Source organism: Electrophorus electricus, chromosome 16 (assembly GCF_013358815.1).
Source record: "Electrophorus electricus isolate fEleEle1 chromosome 16, fEleEle1.pri, whole genome shotgun sequence".
Classification (NCBI taxonomy): Eukaryota; Metazoa; Chordata; class Actinopteri; order Gymnotiformes; family Gymnotidae; genus Electrophorus; species Electrophorus electricus.
Genome location: NC_049550.1, coordinates 5,807,631 through 5,834,597, shown reverse-complemented (window position 1 = coordinate 5,834,597; position 26,967 = coordinate 5,807,631). Strand labels below are relative to the sequence as shown.

The window sequence follows — 26,967 nt, the reverse complement described above, 5'->3', positions numbered from 1 at the left end:
ATATATTCATTAATATCATCCAGACATGTGTTCAACTATGTCATCCATTTTATATGAGTGACAGTCCTGTAAGTACTTAATACAAGGGTGCTAATAATTGTGACATTCATGTAAGGATTTTTACTTATTTTACCTCACAGAAATGTTAACTTTCTCTCAGATTTTAATAATAATAATAATAATAATAATAATAATAATAATAATAATAATAATAATACATTGTATTTATATAGTGCTTTTCAGGGACCCAAAGACTTTTAGAATAGTCAGTAAAAAGACACAGAGAGACAACATGTCCAGTATACATAACATTTACAAATAGCACTTACAGGACATGGGCAGGAGCTGATGAAAGGTGTGTTTATGTCTGAGAAGCATTATAGGCCAGGGGAAAAAGATATGTTTAAGGTTAGATTTGAATATAGAGAGAGTTCACCAAGCGGCTAGAGATGAATGCATGAATGAAAGTTTTCAGAACAGAAACAATGCAAATGGAAAAAGACGTTTTAAGAGATACAATTGAGATACAACTGTATCATCAATGGAGAGAGAAAGAAAATCAAGTTTTTTGAGAATTGATTTTAGAACCAAATATAATGAGTAAATCTTGTCCCTATTTAAAGTGAAAAAATAGCACTTCATCCATTTACTCATTTATGACAGATAGGTTTCTAACTGAACAAGAGGTGGATTTTTAATGGATTTAGTACTGAGATAAATCTGGATGTAATCCTGATAGCAATGTTAAAGTGATGCAAGATATATCCTAAAGGAAGTATGTACACAATAAATAGGAGGGGCCCATGAACTGATCCTTGAGGACCCCCTTGAGTAACAAGAGAAGTAGAAGAAATATTGCTAGATAGAGTAATAAACTGTTTTCTATCGGTTAGCTATGATTTGAACCAGTCCAGGGCCAAGCCGTCAATGCCCAGCTCACGCAGCCTAGACATAAAGGATAGAATGGCTTATTATGTCAAAGGCTCCATCTAGATCTCACAACAAAAGGATACAGAAAGCACCAGAATCTACTGACATGAGAAGATCAGCAGTGATTTTTATTATGGTGGTGTCAGTGTTGTGGTAGGGACAGGAATGGCTCAGAGAGATTGTGCGTTTCTAAATACATTTGCAGCTGACTGGCAACAGTTCATTCAAGAACTTTAGCCAGAAAAGAAGATTAGTGATAGGCCAGAAGTTATCCAGAAGTGAAGGCTCCAAATCAGGCTTTTTGAGTATAGGAGTGACCACAGAAATTTGCAGATAGAAGGAGCCTGACCGATAAGCAGTGACTGATTAATAAGAGTTGTGAGATGAGGGACGAGAGCAGGGAGACAGGCTTTAGTTAAATATGTAGCCTGATCATTTGAGCAGGTTGTGGTTTTAGATTTCATTAGAACATCAACAATGAAAGAACAGTTAACAGTATAAAAAGTAAAAGGAGAAGAAGAGAATGAGTTTCCGTCTGGGAAATGGAAAGCCAGAGAGGGAAAAGAAGAGTTATTAGTGGCAGAGGGCTCCAGAGAACTAGAGATGTGTTGAAACGAACAACTCAAGCTCCAGAGAACTGTTTGAATGTTTGTTTGGTTTTTTTGTTGTTGCAATTTTAGGCTCAGTAGAATGAGGATCAATAGAAAGGAGTCTTATGAAAGAAGATGCATCTTTGATTAGAGCAACGATGAATAGCCAGAGGAACTGTGAACAAGCCTGTGATCAAAGAGCGGAAATAGTAGAGGACAGAAATCCAAAAGAGGTAAAGAGGAAGAAAAGACATGAATGTGAAAACCTGTGTGTTCTATGAGCTGGAAACAGTGAAGAAAATCATTTGTGAGGTTAAAGTCTAGATCATTTATATGGATATTTAATTCACCAACTAGCAACAAGTGTGGTGAAATTGAACACAAAAGTGTGAGAAGTTCAAATAATACAGAGAGAAATGATGCATTAGGTTTTGGTGGACGGTCGAGTAGCACTGTAGTTATTGAGCTAGGTAGTTTTAGAGCTAAGTATTAAAAAGATGTAGTGGATATAGGCCTGGGTTCTGTAATATTGATCTTATGGGCCTTCAATGCCATGCAAATTAGTATTAATATCTTTGCACTGAATGCACTGAAGTGGTTGCCATCATTTTGTCCATTCTAGTCTTGCATTTTGTCCTTTCATATCTTACATCTTGCAATGCAAAATAACAGATTATACATTATCACTGGCAACCTTTACAGAAAACTAAGTTTTCTAAATGATTGATTGCTGATGTTGCTCAAGAACAATCATTAGTCAGATTTCAAAGAGCAAGTAGGAAAACCAGAAAGCATGTACATATCAATCTGTCTGTAAGACTTACTATACTGAATTATTATGTCCAAGAGTGATATTCCTTTTTTAAATACAATGCAAGTTATTCAGCAAATATGCAGTGTTGAAGGAAGTGCAGTCTTACAATATGTGTTTAATAGTTCTTTATTGGTTTCTGTTGGAATGATTGTTTGCGCCCCCCCCCCCCCCCAAAAAAAAATACAGGCCCCATATTTTTTGCAGCTACTGAAAGTGCAATGGTAACAGACTGCATCTATGTGAAAGCATGCATCACCTAAACAGGAAGTTACAGTTGTTCTGATACTCTTTTTGCATTAATGCAGTTTTATCTCAAATAATGAACAGCTCCTAATACCAGGTTTACTTTAACTTTTACTTTTTCAATGTACATGTGAATGTGCGATCAGCTTGATCAAAATTGCAGGTAATTTTAGAATGTTCCACAGATCTTACAGAACATCTGTGAGATGCCTGCCATCAAAGAGTGCTATGCTCACTATATTTGTGTCATGCTTTTTTTTTGCATTTGTGGGCTTAATACAGGAAGTGTCGTGTTTACATGCGGTACATTTGTAAAGGTCACTCATTTTAGCATGCTAGTCAGTCAATGCATAACAGATATGCCAACATACCATTCTACTGTTCTGTTCGTGTTTGTTGTGATTTTCTATGGGCAGTCTATGCAATCTCCATCGAACGACAAAGGTAATTCTCACTCACACATGTCTCTGTCTGCCTTTTGACCTTTCCACTGAATGATGTATCTAAAGCATGTTTAAAAGATACAAAGCATAACGCTCAGCAGTCACTTTTTTATACTAACACAGGTTTCTGTTTTTGCTCCAGATTTTACTTTAGTGCAAGTGATATATTCAAGAAATCCAGTAAGAAGCACAGCGGGTCAAACTTTGACTCTCAAGTGCACTGTGAAATACACGAAAGAGCAGTGTGGAAGCCCCCTGGCCTCGTGGTGTTTGCCAAAAGAGCATTGTCAGTTACTTGCTGACTCTGACAGATATCTGATTTATACCAATGAGACTGAAATAGAAACTGGATTCAGGCAACGTGATGTATTTATTACATTTAAACAGCTGTCTGTCAATGACACTGAATTCTATAATTGTATGGCGAAATGTCTGAAGACTGGAGCATCGGCTGTAGGACATCGCATCAACCTCACCATAACAGGTGTGAGCTTTTTTAATAATAACTAGATTCATGACAGCTATAGTAGAAAAGTCCAAACATTTCTGAAAAAATATACTAACTTGAGATGTTCTGAGATTTCATGAGTAAATGGAAAGGCTTAGTAGATCAATGTATTTTATTCAGCATATTTTAATAATTATGTTCTAATAATTATTAGAATTATGCAAGTTTCATACATGTATGCATTTACAGGTCTCATTTTGCTTCAGCAAATCTTGATAATAACTGGTCTTAAGATGATGCGTGTAAGTGAACCTAGCTGAATTTAGAAATCTGTTTTGTAATCAGCTGATTTGATTATTGAAAAATGAACACTATCTATGAATATAAGCATTCATATAGAAATCATAATTCAGTTTTTACATAATATATGGAACAGCTAAAGAGTTGTCATTTGGAGACTATCCCCTCTGAAGTAGTGTGATTGAGACTGTTATCTGATGGTCAAAGTGTATGTTGGTCCCATGAAGATGTGGGTTCAAGGCTGGGGTTTGATGCTGCTTTCTGTCTGAGAAGTTGGTACTATGAGATCATTGACTGGAATGCCCAGGTTCAATGATGGGCTTTTGCTACACTTGCCAGAACAGAAGAGGTCTGAGGTGTGGGCCCAAATGTTTTATATAAAGAGCTCAATTTATTATCTAAAACATAAAACTGCATTTCCTACTGATGGCACTTATTTTTTCTATCCCTTATATCAATTCTTCATCCCTCCATGTTCCCATAGAAAAACACCTTGATTTTACACACACATGAACATCAAACATGTAATGTTGTACAAAGATTCAGCTGCTGCCATAACTGTTTCAAATTTCAAGCTAAAACCATCATACTTACTGTGTTTGGACCTCACCCAAATAGTAATTCTACATTTCAGACCTCTTCAATAATCCTTTACACTGAAATGACCTATTTCCTTTCATTATCAGCAAACCCATCACATATTCAGTAGCTATACACTAAACCAACTTTCATCTCACCTCTAATAGCCATGACCCTTTAGGTGTATATTTTCATAAACATTTTTTTGAGATTCTGAGAAAAAAAACCAAAACTTAATCCTAACCTAATGCTTCTTGCTTAACGCTTTTAAGAGTTTTTTTTTTTTTTTTTCTGCTTGCAAGCACTGTGCATTTACTCCAGGAAATGTGTGTCTAGGTGTTGGTGCAAATACATTTTACAAGGACAAAGATCTATCTTCACTTGCATAGTTAGTAGTTACTTAACCAATGCTAAAAGCTTTAGAAAATCCAAAGACAACAAGCAATAGGCAGACCTGAGACAGAAACAAATTTTCAAATTTATATAATATTGGAGAAAATACAGGGTTTTATTTTATGCAATAAAAACATGACAAACAGTGAGGCATAAATAATGAATAATGTTATCTTTTTTATGCTTACAGGTTTGTTTATTTTATTTTTTTTTACTTTTTGGTTTTACTATACATCTATGCAGCTGAATATTAATCAGAGTTTTTTAAAAAATTATCAAAACTGTGTCTGCTTTACAGCTGAAGAACCCAACAAGAGTGTCCGTCGGCATGCCGATATGGTCCTTCTGATGCTCAGTGGCTTCTTACTTCCATTGCTCCATTGACACTCCTGCATAGGTGCCACTGATTCAGTCACTTGTTAATAAATAACCTAAAAAAGAACACTGTTAAATGTTTTTACTACCATAACACATACATTTTTTACTACCATAACACATACATTGAAGACATATCTGCTATCTAGCTAAGCTACAGTGACTGGGAGCTATTGCACACTAAACAGGTAATTTGTTTAACTATACATGCCTGGTATAGAAATGCAGAAATCAGATTTGATCACTGGAACATCTGGCAGTCTTGCAAAGCTGCACCCTGTCTTGAGTCCCAGAGAATAATCAAATTTTAAAAAAGCCTTGGATAAAGCAACTGTTCACAAAGGTGGCAACAGCCAATGGGATTGACTTGAGAACCTAAAACAAATGTTTGTGGATGATGCAAAACTGAGCAACTGTAACTTTCAACACATTTATGGGGCACTTTTTTATTTTTATTTTTATTTATTTATTTTTTATTTTTATTTATTTTTTTATCAGTGCATATGCCTTTTATCAGTACATATGCCTTCCAACTTACCCATGCTTAAAAAACAGGAAATGACAAAACAATGTAAGAGTGTATTGCTAATTGGATGTTGTGAGAGTAAATATAGATGGTTGGTTTTTACTTGATGACAAACACACCTAACCTAATGTGTTTATAATCATATAGTATAAATGGGTCTAACCAATAATAAGTGTTATTTTTTATTCCACACCATTTTTAGTTTTCCAGCACATGTGGTGCCATTTTCATTATGGTGCAACATCCACAGCTAGAGGTGCATTTTATAAAACAGCTCTAGCCTTGAACAAAACATGATTTACCATTATCAATTGTTATATGTCTAGACACAAGGGGGATGTCACATGTGGAACATGGACTGTGGTTTCAGAACTGGGCATGTGACATCCCCCTTGTGTCTTCTGACTAGGCTTTAAGGTAAGCCTTGGACAGACACTTGTGAAAACAATGGCAGGCCATGGAGCAGTTCTTTATTTTGAAGTTCCTTTTATGATCTCCAGTGGAAACAATTAAATTAATTTATTCAAATGGAAATATTCTAATTATTATGAGATAATATTTAAATACATAACTTCATTAGAGATACAAGCCCAATGAAATCAAATATATTTTTTCTAGCCAGAAACTACTGATAATACTGATCACATGTGCTTGTACTGGACACAGGAAAACCTATAAATGGACATTTCCAGACTGAAGTCTGGAAATTTGTCTTCCAGTTTTCCTGATAAAGAGTCTATTTTGAAAATTCAAAGGTTTGTGATCAGGACCATTTCTACCAACATTCATACAACCAGGGTGGATTTGTTCCTTTTGCTACATATTCTAGTGGTGAGAACTCCATATTTGTTCCAGCATTTTACAATCCCTATTCAGCAGCTGATGGATCTGTTTTATTTCTTCAACATTTTTTGGGTAACATCTGGACTGACAAGAATGAGGCAGGGTGCAAATGTAAAGGGGCTTTATTGAAATCCACAGGGGAGGTAAGGAAATAACACAGGAACAGCAGTGCCAGAGGAACAACAATTGGATAATGAGTAGGCAATTTATTGATGTTTGAAATCTTTAGTTCTAGAATAATTGCTTGTAGTTAAGCATGGTTTCATTTAATGCTAAAGTTTGGAGAAGAAATGAAATTTAGCTAACAAGAGGACAACTCCACAATGCTGCACTTTTCTTAAATGTTTGGGTCTGAACATTTAGTAACTATCTTATCTACTTTTTTTTTTTTATTATTATACAGAAAAAAACTCATTAAAGTTTAACTACATTAACCATTCAAAGTGCATTGGATGTGCTCCATCCTAAGATACAACCAAAGAAAACCTAACTTTTACACAGAAAAAAGACCAGAAAAAGTATAAAATTATATTTCCAGATGTGCAAACTGACATACTAAATAAGACTAAAATTAATTTACTTTTCACTTTTTGTGTGGATATTGTCACCACCATTCCAATTTCAAGTGATTTATTTTTAATTCAGTAGTCCATATGAGCAGATGTCATAAAGATTTACTGAAAGCCAATACTGAATGAATCATAGGCTTCCATGAGAATAAACAATTTGCAAACACGTTTATCACAATTAACACATGTTAACCATATCCAGTGTTTCAACATCACACACACACAAAGAATAAGTTGCATACAAAATGCTCTAGAATAACTGGCACGCAACCATTATTATTAGTAATAATGAATTTGCTTTATAAGTAGTATTTTCAGGAAAGAAAATAAACATATTTATATCTTAAAAATGGTTGGTAACTTTGGCATAGCCTCAGCTGGTGAATAAGAGCTTTATATAAGATAATAATTGCCATGCTATCACATGCTGAAAACCATGAAGCTTAATAGTTGCTACTTTAAAAAAGATTTCTTCATATTTTAATGACAACAAATCTTGATTAGTTGTAAATGACTAATTAGCTGTAGGCTAAAAGCTTAGACATATTAAAAGTGTTGTGAGGAAAAAGGAAACTTTAAAAAAGAAGAGCGGCTTTGGTTGCATGGGTATGTGAAAGTCAAAAAGGCCTGAAATACTAAACCATCTATCATCAGCTATATGCAAAATGGCACTACACAAGACAAAGTTGGTCGACTTATATTCAGACAAAATGAAAACGGGCAACAACGAAAACCACTCTGAAGTCAGTTAGGTGGGAATCAAGACGGGTCGATTAGGTTCTAGGCACTGGACTCCCTTTGCTTGGCAGCGCCACACAGTATCTACTGGTGCTTAGACACCATGACAACCGCAGCACGCGAATGCTGGAATCCTCCTCGCAGCCGTGACACCGAATCTGAGGGCATGATTTTGACAACTCAGCGGTGAAAGTGCTTCTGTTCTCCTTGACAGAAAACATTCCGTCTTTAAATCAACAGATCGAAAATGGTGTGTTCCACCCGCATCCCTCTCCTCGTGTGAGTGAGAATTCGTCTTTTGTAAGCCTATTGGTTTTGTCGCTATCTTTTTTTTTTTTTTAAAGCATCGGTGGCTCCAAAACGAAATGGAAATACCTGCAGCCTACTTATTATTATTTCAGCTAAGGAAGAACAAATTAAAGTGAGATATGCTCCTCCTGACGCTTTGCCGACGAATTGTGTGTGTGCTAAGCATAAGATAACGTGCATAAGTGAGCATACGAGAGACGGGTAGATTATAGGCAAAAGAAACGGGCAGAGGGAAATGTGCAGTGCGCTCTAAGCCAGCCAGATGAGCTGCATCTCATAATGGGTATCCATGCGACGACATGAGGATCTCTGACAACCTGCCAGTACAGTGTTCTTCATGTGAAATACAACCTGCTTCGCGTTTCTAAACGAATATTCTGTCGTGCGGAGGAGTCCTGTTTTATTTGAAGAAGAATTTGAAAGCCTCCAGAGCATCAGGTAAGCGACCTCCCACCAGCTAACAGACGTGTGACTACGTTTTATAATTTAAAACGTAAATCTGCTTATAATATCCATTCTGAAGGAATATAGAGAAGGAGTTCCAAAGTTCACATGCAGCAGTTTCGGTTCCGCAGGTGTCAATGCGTTGTATAAATATGGTTGGGCTATAGGTAGGAATTAACCAGGGCTGTCGTATTCCGTTGCTTGAAGTAGTCAAAATAAATAAATAAATAAATAAAAATAATTCCCAGTGCAGATGAAGACGAATTGGGTGTCTGAGAGAAACAAGCTAATCTAAAATAAATAAATAAATAAAATAAAAATAAAATTAAATGTTTTATGAGGAAGCTTGAATTTTAAGACTGTGTTTATTGATTTTATAATTTCTTGTTTAAATGCAGGCTATAGCTGTTCATACATCATACATAAGTTTCATGTAGTAAAGATTATTCTATACAAAATGCCACTATAGATGCTCACACTATTTGGAATAATACTGTAGTGGGAGAATGAGTTTATCTGACCTGAGTAGTTATGTAAACAAAGCTCTTTCATATTTTCACAATGATGGCTCTGGAAGTGAATTGCCAAGCTTAGAAAAAGCCTATGTGAGACATTGTTTCAAGCAGATTAATTATTGTATGGATATCCTGGCATAGCCCGCAGCCTACAGTTTCCACCTACCTATGCAGACTTTGTGTGTGTATGTGTGTGTGTGTGTGTGTGTGTGTGTGCGTGTGTGTGTGCGTGTGCGCGTGTGCGTGCGTGCATGTGTGTGTGCATGCGTGTGTGTGTGTGTTTGCATGCACACACAGAGAATGCGTGTGAGAGAAAGAGAGAAAGCAGGAGAGGGAAAGGGAGGTTTTGTTATGTGGATTCCAAATACTCATTCTCAGAAGGATTCTGAATAAGAAAAAATAGGTGGAAGCAACACTATTAGTATGTGATGAAAGTTCTTCTGGTCTGTGTATCCCCTTGTGCATAAATGTGGGTAGGGCATATATAATAATACCCTTTATCTGTTTTGTTTACATACATAGACCTCAGTGTATTATGGGGTCAAAGCCTAGAAGCAGCTGGTAACAGGAGATTAATTTGGCTTGATATCTTTGGGAAATCAATTAAATCACATCCCAAGAGATTTGTCTCAGTAATGAAAACATCCCAGAGACAATAGGACCCACCTGCTCAGGCAGCTGATTACAATTCTGTCTCTTTTAAGGGCAGAGGTGTCAGACTCTAGACCTGGAGGGCCACCTTACTGCAGGGTTTATGGCAGTGGTCTCCAATTCACTATTCAGTATTGAAGCCCTCCACAGCACATCTGCTTCAGAAAAGGTCCTGGACTGCATTAATCTCCATGTCACACTAATGGGGAACCAAACAAAAGAGGCTTATCTATGAGTAATGGCAACCAGATGCACACACAGATGTGGATATGTGCTCCTTTCTGCACACAGGAACACACACTAGTTTTAAAACAATTTAAGAAAATGCTGAAGTTAGTTTATGTGGGGTAAAAAGAAAAATCATATTTCTGCTACTTTTAGAATCCTAATCTGTACAGTGTACTAGGTTGTTATATAAAGGGAGCTGGATGACAAAGCTACAGTGACTTTGATTGAACATGTTTGGAGTAAGTGTAATGTAAAGGATAGGGATTGCTAAAGACAAGTAGTACACCAGGGAGACACAAGAGAATATAACAAAAGTAATGGCAAAGGAGAATCAGGGCATCAAGAGAGGCAGCCACATTTAGATGTTAATAAAAAAACCCCCCACAAAACCCCCCCCCCCCAAAAAAAACACATGGTGTGTCTTTGCCTGTGTTTCGAATGGATATTCGGTCCAACTAAAGTCACCTCCAAAGAAGTCCACATTCAGATGGACTGTAGCAGTTGGTAAATACTAAAAAACAGATAATTTTTTGGTTGTTTTTTATTTAGTGTCATGACTGTTTTGAGATTTCAGAGTTAAAGAATGAAAGTGAGAATCAATCAATCGATCAGTCAGGATTCATACTCAGATTTATTCTCAGGAGACACACTGAGGTGCAGAGCCCTATTTTTCAAGTGTGCCAAGATCACTAATTAAAAATAATGATTTAATCAAAGTAGATAAGACTGACAGTATAAATAAGCATTAAAATAAAAAAACAACATTAAAGCCAACAAACAGATATTAATACAATAATAATAATAATAATAATAATACCTACAAATACACTTTATACTTCAAAGATAAGTTTGAAGTCGCTACTAAAAATATTAAAAGGTAAAAGTATTCAGCTCATTGAGTACTCAGATGCCAGCATGACTCCAGCACGTTACTGATGGTTACTTACTCATTTCTAAAATGGGCCTCCTGCCAATGTTAAAAAGCCCAATGACAAATGTGACTAAATGCACATAATTAGAAGCTTTCAGTATAAAGGCTGGCTAGCTGACAATAACACTGCACCAGAAGAGCAATTTTTAATTGTTTGTTTATTTTTAACCAAATATTACATCATCTATACTAAAAAACATTTATTACTCTACACTGTGTTTATTTAAAGGCCAGACATGATGAGGTTTTAAGGTAACTAGTAGCACCTGATTCCCTGTAGTTATATGTCTCACAGAAAAAAAGTATAAAGCTAGAATGTCTCTCCATACACACTCCCATTACTCCTCATTACTAGAGCATTAGTAAAGTATCAAAACACCCTGTGGTTCTAATACATCCATAGCTAACTGCATTAACATGTGGACTAAATATGATGTAGTAGCCTGGCTTGTTTAATTTGGTGAATTATGTGCAAGCAAACTGTCAGAACCTAAGGGAGGTGTTCAGCAAAACTCCAGCCACTGCGTAACCCCCAAAACTACTTATGGAGGTTTCCTGGTCCCCGTTGTTTCTCCACCTTCCTCACTGTAGCAGAAACCCAGGCAGTGGAAGAATACAGTCTGCCCAATTCACCAATCTCAGTGAAGTAAATAAAAGGATCCTTTTGTGGCCATTGGGTCTGGAACAAATTAAACAATTTGCATGAAACTGTTAATACCTGGTGACATCTTCCTTTGTGAGCTATGCAAGTGTCATCTCCAGACCTTCACTAAGAAAGATTTCCTAGGTCTTGGAGGTAAATGTTCTATTATCTCTTTGGATGACATTTGAGTGAAAGCCCATTTTATTCTGCCTCCATACAATATCCAGGAAATACTCACTGTTTTTAAGAACTCAAAATAGAACCTCTACAGTTCAAGTAGGCCTATCTTGGCCAGCTCCCAAGACAATTAACGAAGCACAATGCTTTTTGGGGGTGTTTCAAATTTATCCACAATTTATCAATTTCAGTTCTGCAGTAGCTCATTTCATTTTTATTTAACTTAACAATCAAGTTTCCAATTCTAGCTACTCAGTCTGCATATATACATATGTGTCACAAACCTGGACAGTATTTGTTCCCATTGTGCATTCTAAGAAAATCTAGTTATTTTCTCTTTGTGTATTGATGTACAGCTGCATATCTGACTATGTATTTGCCAAACCTGCAGGCATACCTGGGCACTAGCAAAGTAATAAATCTATTAGTTTCAGTAGTGAGGTGGTAGCATTGCTATATTTAACAAGATACATTTTAACATACTGCCAATAAGACCAAACTGCTTGTAACTTAAACACTTGTAGTTTAGCTATAGCATTTTGTAAACTTTAGTTTGCCCAACATGACATACAAGTATTGCAGGACTCTTTTTTTGTGTGTGTTTCAGCTTTCAGAGTGATCAGAATGCTTAACAGACTGGCATTCCAACCTATCAAAATAATCAAAATTATCTCTATTATTATTGACATTCAGAAACAATTTCAACAACACAGTGCTTAATTCAAATAAAATGCATTCAAATGCATACATTCAAATAAAATGGAATTGAGGAAAAGTGATATCTTTAAGATGACTGTATTGAACTGCATGGGTACAAAGTCTGATTTGAATAATACATTTTATGTCTACAACTCAATCTCACAAAAAAAATATTAAAAAGCAAGAGGTTAGGATTTCAGAAAAAGGGTGCATCTGATAAACTAATTCATCATGATTTCTCACGTTAGTTGAGCTTTTGTGATTTTTGGAATTTTGTGTTTGTTTGATGCTTTGTGTAACTTGTGTGTTGGTATGTGGTTAAAGAGATGGAATGTGACATTTTGTAGGCTGTTACTGGGTTTGTGTGATTGGTTTGACAGCGTTAGATGAGTGAGGTCTGGCTCACTGTTCACTTGTGAAACACTGTCAAAAATGGGAGGTCCTCAGGTGTCAAGCATTTGTCAAATCAGTGACAGAGCAAGTACATCAGAATAGTCAAATAAATCTGTGGTGGAGTTATAACTTATAAATTAAAATATTTTTGCCAATGAACAATACAATATTTATGTTAATCAGAACACCAATCACAGTAAGCCTTTTGCATAGATTAGAACAATTATTTATATGAGGGAACTTTATGTATGGTATGTTCATTGTGGTCCTGTTCACTAGAGTGGCCGAGAAACAATAGACAGGCACTTTTAATATTTAATCATCTCCAATTGGACACAGCTCTGAAGTGATGGTAGCCAGGTATATATATCACTCAATGTGACAGCCATATTACACTCACTCACTAAAATATGTCATCACCATTTTTGTATTCAACACCAAACATTTGCTGATCAAGAAAATTAATCATAAGGGAGAGTCACTAATGGCTTCTTTTTCCCTGACCACTGCCTTTCTTTAGGTCATTGATTTTGTTGTAGTTTATAACTAATAGAAATTTTAGGGGCACTGGGACTGTTCACAGGGAGAATTGGAGCAGGAGAGTAAAAGTGAGGTGTCTAAAAAATGACAGAGCTATGTGCCAGCTATGTTATGAGTAGCTGTGAAGATAGGAACAAATATATAACATAAGCTTCTATAGGGATTTATAAAGACATTTTGATGGATTCAGAGAAATAGGTGACTGGTCAAAAGACCAGGTAAAAACATTTAAACAATGTATTCAAATAAAATCTGTTTAAAAGATTAAAAAAAAAAAGTCTAGCAAATACTAAATTTAAAGTGAATAAAATTCTTTACAGACACATTAATCAAATAATAAATAAATGAATGAATAAATGAATGAATGGAAAATGTTTTTGAAATCTGGATAGTTTCTTAACACAAGCACCTAGCTAAAATGAAACTTTTAAAGGTGTTAATTTTAGCAAGTTGGGTACAGAAGAAATAAAGATGTTATTTAAGTCTTTCTAAATTGGCCTCATAGCTCCTGTAATGTTCAAATCCTGGCCTAGCTGCTCTCTGTGTGGTTTTTCTCTGTGCATGTTCTCCCTGTGCCTGTCTGGATTTCTTCCGGATACTCTGGATTTTCCTACCACATTCCAAAGGTGTGTGTGTTAGGTCAGTTGACATCTCTAAAATTGGCACTGAGGGTATGTGTGTGCATGCAGCCTATGATGATTTGGCAACATGTCTGAGGGTGATTACTGCCTTGTGCCCTGCGCTGCTGATATAGGCTCTGACCCTCCCTGTGACCCTGAATTGGATTAAGTGATCTGGAAGATAAATGAATGAATTTTTAATGTTTCAAAAAGAGGTCTCTTGTCTCACAAAATACAAGAATGAAGAGCTATTTCTAATCCAAAACTGCAAAATACTGAGCATAACACTTGAGCCAAACACTTGCTGTTTGTGGAAGCACTGAACCTTGATAGAGCCACTTGAGAACTAGATAAGCACCTCCTTGAAACCTCGCTTCTGCACCGGTAATGCGGCCTAAGAGCTAAGAACCTGACGGCTCATCAGCTAGGCTTGATGATAAAACTGTTGAACCACTACTCTAGTGGTCTGTGTGGTTCCTTCAATTAAGAAGAAGAGAAATAAAAGCATCGCTATTTTCATTGTACAAGGCAGATGAAATAACCATGATTTCCTCATGACAACTGAGCACTTCATTCATGCAGTTTGAGCAAGGTTCAGTATGTGTGAAAAATATGAGATTTCATGGGATGGTAAAATGTTGCTTATATGTTCTTATATATGGTTCACTTTAATGTTTCCTCTATGCTTCTTAGTTTTTGCAAATTTATCTTTGTAAAAATTCTTTATAAGGAAACACATACATTTTAGTTATTTTCCTAAGTCCTAAATTTCCTAAGTACATTTTAAATGTTTATAAAAGTGCTATCAAAATAATGTAAAAATTAAGGTAATTAGATTATTTCATTTGTACAGATGAGAACAAATAAATACAGATTACCTTAGTGCCATATAATATTATGGCATATACTAAATGTTAATATTGCTGGCATATTTCTCTCTCTCTTCTTCCTCTATTTCCAGCCTTTGTGGTGAAGCATTGAGATATTAGATTAGTGTGCTGTGAATGTGTCATCTTTAGCACGTTCCTCTGTGTGGTGGCACGCTTGAAGTCTGCATGATTTTTAACACAAGTTTGCCCTTATATGCCAAATTCATGCCACATATTCACTTAATCTCACTTTCAAAAGGGAACATGGGCAACAGCTGAAGACAAACAATCTGTCAGTCAGCTTTTACAGCTTGTACTGTATTAAGAGAACTAATCCCTAATACTGATTCTTTTAATGCTATTGGGACTGTGACCAAAAAACCCAGCCAACCAACCAACAAAACAAACAGCAACACAAACCCAAACATGTGTTAAAACCCAGATTAGAATTTTTGGTTTTACTATTGGCTGGCTTGTACCAAATGTCCATCCAATTTCTTGTTTTATCATTGGCTGGCTTGTACCAAAATCTACCAATTTAATTTTATTAGGCTCTAACTGTCCCCCTTCTAATGATAGTGAAGCATTTTTGCAACCTTTGACATAATGTGTGTGTGAGCAGCAAGGAAGGTGAGAGAAAACAGAAACAACATGTGTCCCTTTATCAGTTACTGTTCTTTATCGGTTACTGTTACTGTTCTTTTTTTCCAGAAGAAAAATGTAAAGAGGGTGGAAATATTTACATAAATATTTATGTGAAGTGCAAACAAAAAAGGCACATGTTCATACACATGCACATGCTAAGTCAGTGTGGGCTTCCTCCAAAAGGACCAGAAGCAAGATGTGCTAACAGCACATTGCAATTACTTAAAGACAGACACCTATTTGAGTGGCAATATATAAAATACAAAAAGACATTCTGAGTCCCTGTGTGATACTTCGACTGAAACTCAAACGCCTTGAGAAGATTGAGAAGAACTAACAGCTGATGCAGCCAATCTTGATACTGAGTGTGTCCTTCATGACTGTGGGATACCGCTTGGTACTGAGTGAGTCCTTCATGACTGTGGGGTACCTCTTGATCCTGAATGTGTCCTTCATGACTGTGTGATACCTCTTGGTACTGAGTGTGTCCTTCATGACTGTGGGGTACCTCTTCATACTCAATGTGTCCTTCATGACTGAGGGGTACCTCATTGGGAACCAGCTTGAGTTTGCCAGGTGGCACTTTGCATTTACAGCTAAGACAGAATCAAAGGTCTTTTTAAGATGCACCAAGTGTTCTTATATGATCTCTTTTTCCTCATTCCGGTTAGGAACTAGATTTGCAGGGACTTTCCAGGGTTTTATTCTGGAATACATGTTAGATTCTGCCCACCCTCCTTCTTTATTCAAAATGTCAGGGGTCATGGAGTAAGACAAGATACTGGGAGGCTTTGTTTGTTTGTCTCTTCCTTATCCTCTAATCACTCATGTCCACAAATGACCAGACACTGCATTTGGCCTATTCAGTCATGGCCTTAGTGCACTGATAGGGACATTTCTGAATTTCTTCTGTCTGTATGGTAGGTGCAGTTCATAATTTGTGAACCCCATTTTCCTCAGAACTTCATAAGAGTCCTACTACACTGCAGTCCAATGGCTGAAGTGGACAGCAGAGTAAGTACCTTTTCCCCAGAAAAAGGAATTCTTACTCAGATAACGTGTCAGATAGTTTGTTGCATGGCTTCAAGTACTGTTATGCCTTACGCATATGATCATGGACAAGAGCAGTAAAAAAAAAGATGAATAAAGGTGTTAACCGCCTGTCTGCATTTATTATTTTTGAAGCTTCTGTGTATCTCTCTGTTCCCCTGTAATGGTCTGTCAATATGAGCTATTATTTCTTGGGGCAAAATGTTTCTTATCTTTGCCCTTATTTCTTATCTTATTTTGCTCCAACCATGTTTATATTTTATTCAGACTTAAATGGTAACCAGTGTTCATCTATATTATCAGGCTTGATACCTGCATTTTATCTATATTATCAGGGTTGAGACCAAAGTCACAATCAGAGATGCTGGGATTGGGAAGCTGCAGTAGCTGCAGGGGTGCCTTTGACCTTCTTCTGTCACTTCACTCTTCATAATATCAGTGGGCACAGCAACCAGTAATGTTAATCAGTAATGCCAAAGTTATATTCACTGTCTGATGTGTGCTGCCTCTTGGCATTTGTGTTTTCCCTGGTATGTGAATTATGACTGCCTGCAGCTTGGACCAATGCCTTTCCTCCCCCATAGTTTCTAGACGTGGTATGGGAGTTTATGTTTGATCTGTCTCAGTTGGTAGTATCTGTTAGCATCAGGCAGTGATGTAGGATTCAGCAAGTTCTGGTGTTCTCAAGTTGGATGGTCTGCTACAGGATGATAAGCTCCCATCTTCTTTCGTACATAGTCTGGGTGTTATACATCTGCAGTTGAGGTCTGACTGGAGCTCCACTGGTGTCTTCCCTTTTTGGATGATGGACACTCCAAAATATCACTTGTGTCTTTCACTGCTAGTCTCATATTAGCATAGTTTAGTCTCCTTGACAGGAAGCTATTAACTTTGCCCATTTTGCCACCTGCTACATAAACTGATCTTGCTTTGTCACACAACAATGGCATTAAATGCAATGTACAGTCTTCATTTCTCCACCTTAAGGGTTCTGCTCAAATTTCATCAAATAGTATTCAGTGTTCACATCATCCTGGAGCAACAGTGTCTCATGACATGTTCTAGAGGATGTGTTCAGTGTTCTAGAGGACACCAACAATGTAGCATGTTGCTATGGTTGTATTTTTTGACAAGGGAGAAACTGTTCAACTGGGTGGCTGCATCAGATATTGTTTGATCATAAGGGACAACTGTGTTTGGCTGGGTGGTTGTGCTTACAGTAGATATTGTTTGATCATGAGGAAGAAACTATGTTTGGCTGGGTGGTTGTGGCTCCAGCAGATATTGTATGAGCTGGAACCTGAGCTGTCACAGCTCCCAGTGATGGTTGATGGACTTCACTTGGGAGCTATCCAGGGTGAAGCTGGAGGACATATCACCAGCCTTTCACTTCTCCTTTATTGTGCCTGCAGGGACCTCATGAAGCTTTACAATTGCTGAATTGGGCCACACTATCAACCGAGGTTGATTCAGGCATCAATGTTTCCTGATGTTTCACTACTTGTTCTGAAGGTGTTCTCTGCTTTCACTCTGCTCTCAAGAAATATCCAGTTCAGAAGTGCGGAGAGTGATTAAAATGTTTTTACTGCTGTGTCTTCAATGATAATAGCATTCTATGTAATTCAAGAAGGTGGGAACACAATTATGAGGAAAATGTGTTATTTAAATGATGGTGCTTTTATGGTATCTGAAGAATATTTGATGATATAATGTTTTGCACTTTTTTCAGTTATTAGTTCTACATGACTGGTAATGTGTGTCTGTGATTTCACAGCAAAGCGATACCTGGAAACACCAAAATAATGTTCCCTCATTTAAACTTACTCTATATTACTACACGGTGTACAGAGAAATGCAAAATGAATTGTAAAGATGAGGTAAGAAAAAAGTCCCAAAAAAACTTCTAAATCAGAGCCCCAAATTGGTCATTAAAAAAAAAAATCTGTCTACCCATCATGGCCTTCGGGCATGGAGGTAGACATTGTCATGATTGGCTGTGTTCCTCTGCCATCCTGGACTCTTCAGCACTGTCATGCTGCTGCCCAGCTTTGCACCTCCAGACTCCATTTCCCCATCACTCCCAGTCCTGACAGGTGGAAAACACAACATCTGTCTCCACCAATTGGCTACCACTGTCTAGATTGTCAATCCAGACTTCCGAATGTTTCCACCTGCTGTCAATTTCAATCAGTGTATTTATTTCTTCTCACTCATGTATTCTTTGTGAAGTATTTTCACTGTGCTTTCCCATGCCTGTTTTTGTTTGTACTGTTGAACCTTCCCTTTATGTACAACATTTTTTGGATTTGCTCGTTTGCACCGCTGCTTATGCTCCTGCTATTCTGGATTTGACAAGTTTAATCTTTGATTTCCTGGTTTTGACCACTGCCTATTTTTTTACGTGTTTGGACTGCTCTTATATATGTATAGTGGCATTTGATTTCATCTGCAAGCATCTGCTTTATTTTGTCATACAAAACTATGAGAACTAGCCCTGGTCTGTTTCTGGGAAGCTAAAAATTCCCAAAAGCTGTCTTTTTTCAACTGTGTGACACTTTTAACACTTTCAATTCTTTACAATCTTTCTGAAGTGAGCTCAAATGAATTTGGTACTTATACTGCAGCCAAACTATACACTTAATACCATTCTAAAGAGGGGAGCTTCAGAAAGCTAATAAACAGATCCATTACACAAGGTCATCTACAGTTAAAAAGAGAACAACTGAATGTACATTAAAATGTATTCAGAAGAAGCCATATATCTGTTTTTTTACCCCGAGTGACAAAATAGTAACAAAAATATCAACTTTGCACATTAACTGCAATGTATCATATTCACATTATAGTGTATTACTGAATGCAATATATACTTTTAGAAATGCATAAGGTTCAGCTGAGGTTAGAATCAGGGTTGGGTTTAGCTTTTGAGTTAGGATTCACAGCTAAGGGCTAGGCTTCAGGTCAAGCTTAGGATCAGGTTCTCTTGCAAATAAAGAGATTTAACCCTTTGATCCTAACATTTATGTCATTTATTCAAATGCTTGACACTCTAGTGTGTGTTTGCATATGCGTACATGTGTGAATGTGAACCCTTCCTGAAGGAGGGCAATGAGATGAGGAGGAACCATATGGAAGACACCTGGTGTATCTTCTCATTCAGAGTGGTGAAAAAGAGATGAAAGCAAGGGGCTGCCTCAACCTCCAGTAACTCCCTCTAATTACTTAGTTTCTAAGTGTATGCTGAACAAATTGAATATTAATTTTGAGAATAAATCAGAATAAAGCGACGAATGTTCTGTTATACGTTTATTTATATGTCATAAAATACTGCTTTTTAATTTAAAACATACAAAATTTTACTTTTTAACACTAAGAATATAATTTTATTTGCATTGCTAATTAGTTAATTTTTTAAAATTTTATTTTACATTGATTGCAAACTCTTGCCCTGCTCCAGTCAGCATAAAACATATTTCCATGAAATTTTCATCATATTTCAGTTCCAAGCAGAAACAGTATGGTAGCTACAGTCAAATCAGGCTTCAAATCTTGTTCTAGATTTCAAGTCTCGTGCTACTGTAGATAAAAAGTATTTTCTAAATTTTCCAAAGCAATCAACAAATGTAAAAATTCTTGGTTTTATTTGACAAAGCAATAATGTACCAAATACAAGTACATAAAAATTGTAATCTTCTACAACCTAATGTTGATGTGTTATAATGATATTAGGGTGTTGTTATGAAGGCAGTCCTTACAGATGCACTCTGAAGGCAATCCTTACAGATGCATCTTTTTTTTTAAGCCGTGTCACTCTTTTTGGCAGTAAAAGACACATCTGGCAATGTTTTTCAAATCTTCAGGTGGTTCAGGTGGAACTTGAGCATAAGGTGAGATGCATCCTCAAAGCTGAAAATGTCCTCCCTGACACTTTTTTCTTTTTCTTTCTACATCTATTAGAATCCACCATGAATCCTATGTCTCATCTATATTACAAAAAGTCCAGTTACTCTCCGTATCGGGACCGGATCCCACTGCACATAGTTCGGGCAGAAGTGGAGCTCTCTCAAGAAGAGCGAGCGTTCCTCTCAGCTGTGGAGAAAGGTGACTATGCTGGAGTTAAGCATGCCTTGCAAGAGGCCCAGGTCTACTACAACATAGACATGAACTGCGTGGATCCGCTTGGTCGGAGTGGCCTGTTAATTGCCATCGAGAACGAGAATCTGGAGGTAATGGAGCTGCTTCTGGATCATGGGGTGAACACAGGGGACGCACTGCTCTATGCCATCCGCAAAGAAGTGGTTGGAGCGGTGGAGCTACTGTTGTCTCATAGAAGACCAAGTGGAGAAAAACAGGTGAGTTTGGGAGGGGTTATGCATGTAGCACTTTGTGGGGATCAAATGTCATCATGATTGCAGGAAAACAACAAACATAACATTGTTCATGCTCTCTATGAGAAAAAGTGTGTGTGTGTGTGTGTGTGTGTGTGTGTGTGTGTGTGTGTGTGTGTGTGAAAGTAGGAGAGAGAAATAAAGTGGAGATTATTTATTTGTCAAATTTCAACCTTTTCATCCTCACATAATGTGATATATTTTAGTGGACTAGATTATTTTTGATTGGATTATCTTTTTCCTTCCAGTGACCAGAATAACTACATTTTTTCTGTACTCATTATATTTCCTCCTTTCCTGAACTAAAATTGTATTGTGAAGTGTTTGTCGCCTATTTGTGCATAGATCTTTGCCTGTTTTTTCTTCCTGTTTTTAGAAAGATCATTGCAGAATGAATAATACTACTTTTGAACCTAATAGGGATATCATGAAATAGGACACATCAACAGGAACTGCATGAATTGTCATGTTTTTTCCTTTTTTAAATATAAATACATATTCATGCTTTCTTTGAGAAGCTGCAAGATAAAGTCATGGCCATTGCACCCAGGATGCTGCAGTGGATGAAAATCCCCTTCATTAGATTGTCCAGACCTGTTACTGACTTTTGACTGGAGACTAGGTATTACATGGAGGGACCACCCTGTAAAGGAGCCCATGACCACAATAACAGTGACTCAAGTCCGTGACTGGAAGCATTAAATGCATCAAAATGTTTTCCTTGGGTACATACAGGTGGAGAGACTTGGGGGACCTTTCTTGGCAAGTAAAGATATGATATACATGATCCCAGTCAGTTTTGTCTTGCATTCTTTCTGCTACAATAGTAGCACTGGGACCCAAATTTTTAGGGTTGACAAAGCTGACAGAGCACCTCCTTTGCAATGGTTGAGTGGCTTCTTCCCTGAACACAGCTATGCCACACATTACTTTAGCCTTTGTCTTTAAGGGTTACTCACTGAGGATGGCTTCTATTTCAAACTTGCTGAGGGAGGGCCATTGGCCATATGGTGTGGAGAAAGACTTCCAGGGCTAGCTGTCCTATGGCATGTCATTGTAAGCTGGCACAGGTTTCTCCCAGCTGCTTCATTTCTTTCCCAATTTTTCTCCCTATTGTAGTTATAGCCAATTCCCACCCATCAGGTAGTTCTCCCCAATCACACGGCAGCTGCCAATCAGGGAAGGCTAGGGCTGTCGCATGCTTCCTCCGAGGAAAACGCAGCCAAACACCACATCTTTTTGAGCTGCAGCTTTTCATGCAACCTCAGGGGGCATAACACACTCAGAGGATAGTGTTATCTGCCCCCTTCTGATGCCTGAGCTCACAGACACACATGATTGGAGAGTACACCATCCCTTCCTCACTGAGAGCACAGCCAATTGCTCAGGCAGTTTTGCTCTCTAAGGCTCCCAGCCATGGACTGCTGTGATATCATCAGGGATTGAGCTCACAATCTCTGGATGATAGAACAAACACCTTTCTGTTGATCCCTCCTAGCTGCTTCTTTACACTCAGATACACCTTATGGACGAGCTACTTTGGATTGTGTGGAAAGACGTGGTGTAAAGTTAATTTTGCAGTGCTTATTACAAGTGACCTGTTAGACAGATTTTTCAGATTTTCCTGCAGCTACAGCCAAGGTTTTGCTGTGCCTTTAGCTGAGCCAAAGCTGTCTGGTGTGCTGGCATCAATAACACATGGTTCCTTAAATCAATGCTTTCCAATCTTGATTCTAGAATACCCCTGCACTGTATGTTTGAATATTTTTCCAAACAACCCTGACTGAACTCATCAGCTACATAATAAGCCCTTCATTAGGTTGTAATAAGTGTGTTAGAGGTGGGAAATTAAGAAACTATTCAGCTGAGGACCATATGGTGCATTGTCTGCACATGTTGACTGCATTGATGGTGATCAGCATATATTGTTTTCTGGACCAGTAATCACCAAGTGGATTGATTGGTTGAAGGATGGATTGATTGATTAACTGGATTACTTAGCTGGATCAAGTGTACCAGTTATGGTGGGAACTCTGCCAGAAGATAAGTCACAGGCGCAGGGATGGAAACCACTTTGATGTAGGGATTCCTGGTTTTGGCTTCAGTGTATCAGTAAGATGACATCATAATAGCATTATTATAAGCAGTGGCCAGCATAGTCCAGTTCAAATGGTGTGGCGTATGCAGTGTTTTAATAGGACATAGTAGCACCAACCTACAGAGAACACAAAGGTTTTATGTTTGAAAGTTTGAAAATGAAATTGTCCACTCCTGCAAAAACAGATTCACTCATTAAAAATACTGTAGGGTCTAAACTGGAGTGCAGCCATGTACAGTTCTCACAGCCTTGTATACTTAGCATGGCTATCACTATAGCAACCACTGCAGCCATATGGGAGTTCTGAGAGGGAGACTGTTGTACTAATGGACTGCTAATAAATCTAAAAAAATGCATTTGCAAAGCTTGTATGCACACATGCATACTTCCAAATAGTTACAAATTGTTTCTGAAAAATATTTCAGTGCTAGAATGTTAGCTCTGTTGGATTAAAATTGTTTACATTTTGGAAGAGAGGAAAAATACTATGTATGCACTGGGCATGTGCATGTATGTGGGTGTATTTGTGTGTGTGCACATGTAAAACTGACTGTGAAGTCATGTTTTTTTTTCTTTGCTCAAAACCAACTTAAAAATACCCCCAAATAAAAGGTAATCTGGCTTTATTAATACCTCTGGCTTTATTAATAACACACACATTGGCAATCATGTGATCTAAAAAAAATCAGATTTTGACTGCTGTATTAGTTTGTCGTCTAGTTTGTGGCAACTTTTAATGTATGTAAACCACTTTAACATTGAGCATAACATGGTTTACATATATTGATCATAGAGAATTTTGACCCTGGGAAGAAAGTCGATGAGGTCAGTGGAAACAAGAATACTCCCAAGAGAATCAGAAGAGAGAATATTATTGACTTATGCAGCTGACCCAGTCGATGATGCATACTTAAATCAGTTTACAGAGACCAGAGCTCCTCGTTGACGGGGAAGCAGATGCTTCTCTTGCTTGACTAGGCAGGTGAATGTGAGTATTTGAATGCTGCTCACCAGCCTCACCTACAAATTACAGCTCCAAGTCACCACAGATTTTACTCAAGGATCTACTATCCCATAAACCCCTAACCCTGGTGATCTCTCACAAGCGCCTGATTTCCCAGCCTCTCTCTGAACATCTAACCTGCTTTGTGAATTTCTAAACCTGCCATGTTTCTACTGAAATACCTATCTGTAATATTCTCATTTGTCAAACTCATCCTTCATTTTTGACAGGCTTAGCAGTGGCTGCTGGCTTTTTTCACAGATCTGTCTCCTGTATGATCTGAGTACCCAAGATTTAATATTACTTGCGAAATCTGTGATTGTAACTTCAGTATCTCCTGCTGTTTCCATTTACAATCTTGGTATTGCTCAAGGTTTCTTCCTCACACCAGTTAAAGTGCTCCCAGTGCTATTCAACTGAAACTCAACTCATTTGAAATCAGTTGAAACAACACTTTTGCCTTCACAGTCCCTCTGGCTGTTGCAGGTCTGCTCAGTCTTTGTATGTGTTGATAACAATGAAAAAGCTTTTGAGAGAGGGGAATTCAAGCAGGATTTTCCAGTACATAAACTTGGGGAGGACCATCTATTATTTACAAAAGTGATGGATAAAACAGGGTTACAGAAGAAAAGCAGACAGAATAGGTGATATGAAACAGAATCACTACCCAGCATGTTACCATTGACACCTTTGTGCCAAGACCATACACACCCTTTGAATTCCCTTTCCTCTTTCTTACCAAACTCATTGGTCCCCCTCGGTCTAACGCACTTCTCCTATTAGTCTGCAAGACTATTAGTCCTATTAGGAGCCATACCTACTTATCTATTCAATGTGAATCTTATTCAATGAGAATAAAAATGTGCTTTGTGCTTTGCACCATATTTTCAAATCTGTGTTCAAGGAATAACAGGTTCTGAACCTTCCTTGCTGTCACTTTTATTAACTCCCTAAGGTACCATCTCTAATGATGGATGCCCAGTTTTCAGAATTTACACCCGACATCACTCCCATCATGCTCGCTGCCCACACAAACAACTACGAGATCATCAAGCTGCTGCTCCAGCATAAAGTCACAATTCCCAGGCCGCACCAGATCCGTTGTGATTGCGTGGAGTGCGTCTCCAGCTCAGAGGTGGACAGTCTCCGCCACTCGCGATCCCGCCTCAACATCTACAAAGCCCTGGCCAGCCCATCACTCATCGCACTTTCCAGTGAGGATCCCATCCTCACAGCATTCCGACTGGGCTGGGAATTGAAAGAGCTCAGCAAAGTAGAGAATGAATTTCGACAAGAGTACGAGGAGCTTTCCCAGCAGTGTAAACTTTTTGCCAAGGACCTGCTGGACCAGGCACGGAGCTCTCGTGAACTTGAGACCATCCTCAACCACCGTGATGACCAGAGCGAGGAACTGGATCCACGAGAGTGCCGAGACCTAGCCAAGCTGAAACTGGCCATCAAGTACCACCAGAAAGAGGTGAGGAGGTTTGGAACCAGCTATCATACATACACTGACTACACAGCAAAATACACTACTGATTTTACCTTCTTTTCATATATTGAATATCTAAGGGGATAATAAAATGAGGATAATTGAAGCCAGATTTCTATTGAATGATATTTATTGAGTAGTTGTTAGGGTGGAAGTGACAAAAATCAAATGACAAATCAAAATAATGAGTTTAACTTCTGGAGCTATAAAAATATGTAGGCTTGTATGTACTGTTGAGCAAGTTCAGCAAGTTCACCTGGTTTAAAGTTTTGACTAATAAGCAAAAGTGAAATGACACTAATTACTGTGCTTCTTTCAATTACATTATTTATGTCTAAAAAGACCCCACTTTGTTGTTAGAGATAGTGACCAAGGTACCTAAGTAGTCAAAGCACTTAATTTTCCAGAGACAGGAAAAATACATATGCATATGTACATGAATGCTCCAATTTAAGCTTTAAATCAAATAAGACATGAATATACAGGGTGAACTAGAGGGGAGATGTGCCAAGTGAGGTATATGTAAATAAGTTTTTCAGATTTTCTAGCACAATACTTTGAGTCAGTATGGAAGCATTTATCAAAGGATAAGGATTTATCATCCTTTCTAGTTCATCTGTCAGGAAGGAAACATTACTTTCAAGTAAAGCTAATTACCTGTAAATGTACATAACCTATATGTATGTCCTTGTACTGGACATTAGAGTTCCTTCAGCCTTGATCAAGAAACAGACAAAGTAGTGAGGTTTTTTGTGACATTTTTGCACTCATGAAACATGCATTTATTCAATAGAAATCATCTCCAAAGAAAGGCACACTTTAAAGGTCTTAACATGGGTGTTGTCACCTTTCATTAGTCATCATAGACAAAGACGACTTACCAATTCATCACTAAAAGAGACATACAATACTCTATTTACATTTTTGCCCAGTAACAAACAAGTGGGTTGCTGCATCCTTGTGTTATATCTATTCCACCACAGTGAAATTCAGGCACACCATATCAAGGTGTACTCCCTTGAAAAGGCTGGAACAGAGGACCTTACACACACACAGCCACAGCATGAACTTTCCATAATACTTAACACAGATTAATTATGAATACATGAAAAGTGTAATACATGATAAAATAATACATGAATAAAAATATAAAAGTATCACAACCACAGTTGTTAATTCTTAGGTTAGAGAGTGCCTCTCACTTCTTCTTTCTAACTCTCTTAATCTTTCTCTCCCTTTGTGTCAACAACTGTCTCATACTGAGAGATTACGAGAGAGAAATGAAGAGACACAAATTGCTGAGGAAAGACCTGACATGAGAAAGTCAAAAGAGTGAATGAGCAAGCTTAAGTTATATGAAAGTCTGAAAATACACTAAATAAACTAATAAGCCAGAGCATGACACAAAACCTAGACATGCAAATCTTTATGTATGGTTTTGTTTTGGTAGCCTGGTACTTATAGGAGGACATGCCACACAC

At 37.6% G+C, this 26,967-nt stretch overlaps 2 protein-coding genes across 2 annotated transcripts in view; both read left to right on the top strand.

Annotated features, from left to right (window-relative positions):
- The first annotated feature begins 2,691 nt into the window (after positions 1 to 2,691).
- zgc:174945 (uncharacterized protein LOC793867 homolog) lies at positions 2,692 to 5,182 on the top strand. Its single transcript, XM_027006174.2, has 3 exons — positions 2,692 to 3,021; positions 3,163 to 3,504; positions 5,039 to 5,182. The coding sequence occupies exons 1-3, from the start codon at positions 2,784 to 2,786 to the stop codon at positions 5,122 to 5,124; spliced, it is 666 nt and encodes a 221-aa protein (XP_026861975.2). The 5' UTR covers positions 2,692 to 2,783; the 3' UTR covers positions 5,125 to 5,182.
- Positions 5,183 to 8,228: 3,046 nt separating this feature from the next.
- The window catches only part of trpc5a (transient receptor potential cation channel, subfamily C, member 5a), a 38,943-nt gene continuing 20,204 nt past the window's right edge, over positions 8,229 to 26,967 (top strand). Inside the window, exons 1-3 of the mRNA XM_027006173.2 lie at positions 8,229 to 8,538; positions 20,463 to 20,857; positions 24,950 to 25,471. Coding sequence (XP_026861974.2) covers positions 20,471 to 20,857; positions 24,950 to 25,471 — 909 coding nt within the window. The 5' untranslated portion in view covers positions 8,229 to 8,538; positions 20,463 to 20,470. The remainder of the gene's footprint in view (positions 8,539 to 20,462; positions 20,858 to 24,949; positions 25,472 to 26,967) is intronic.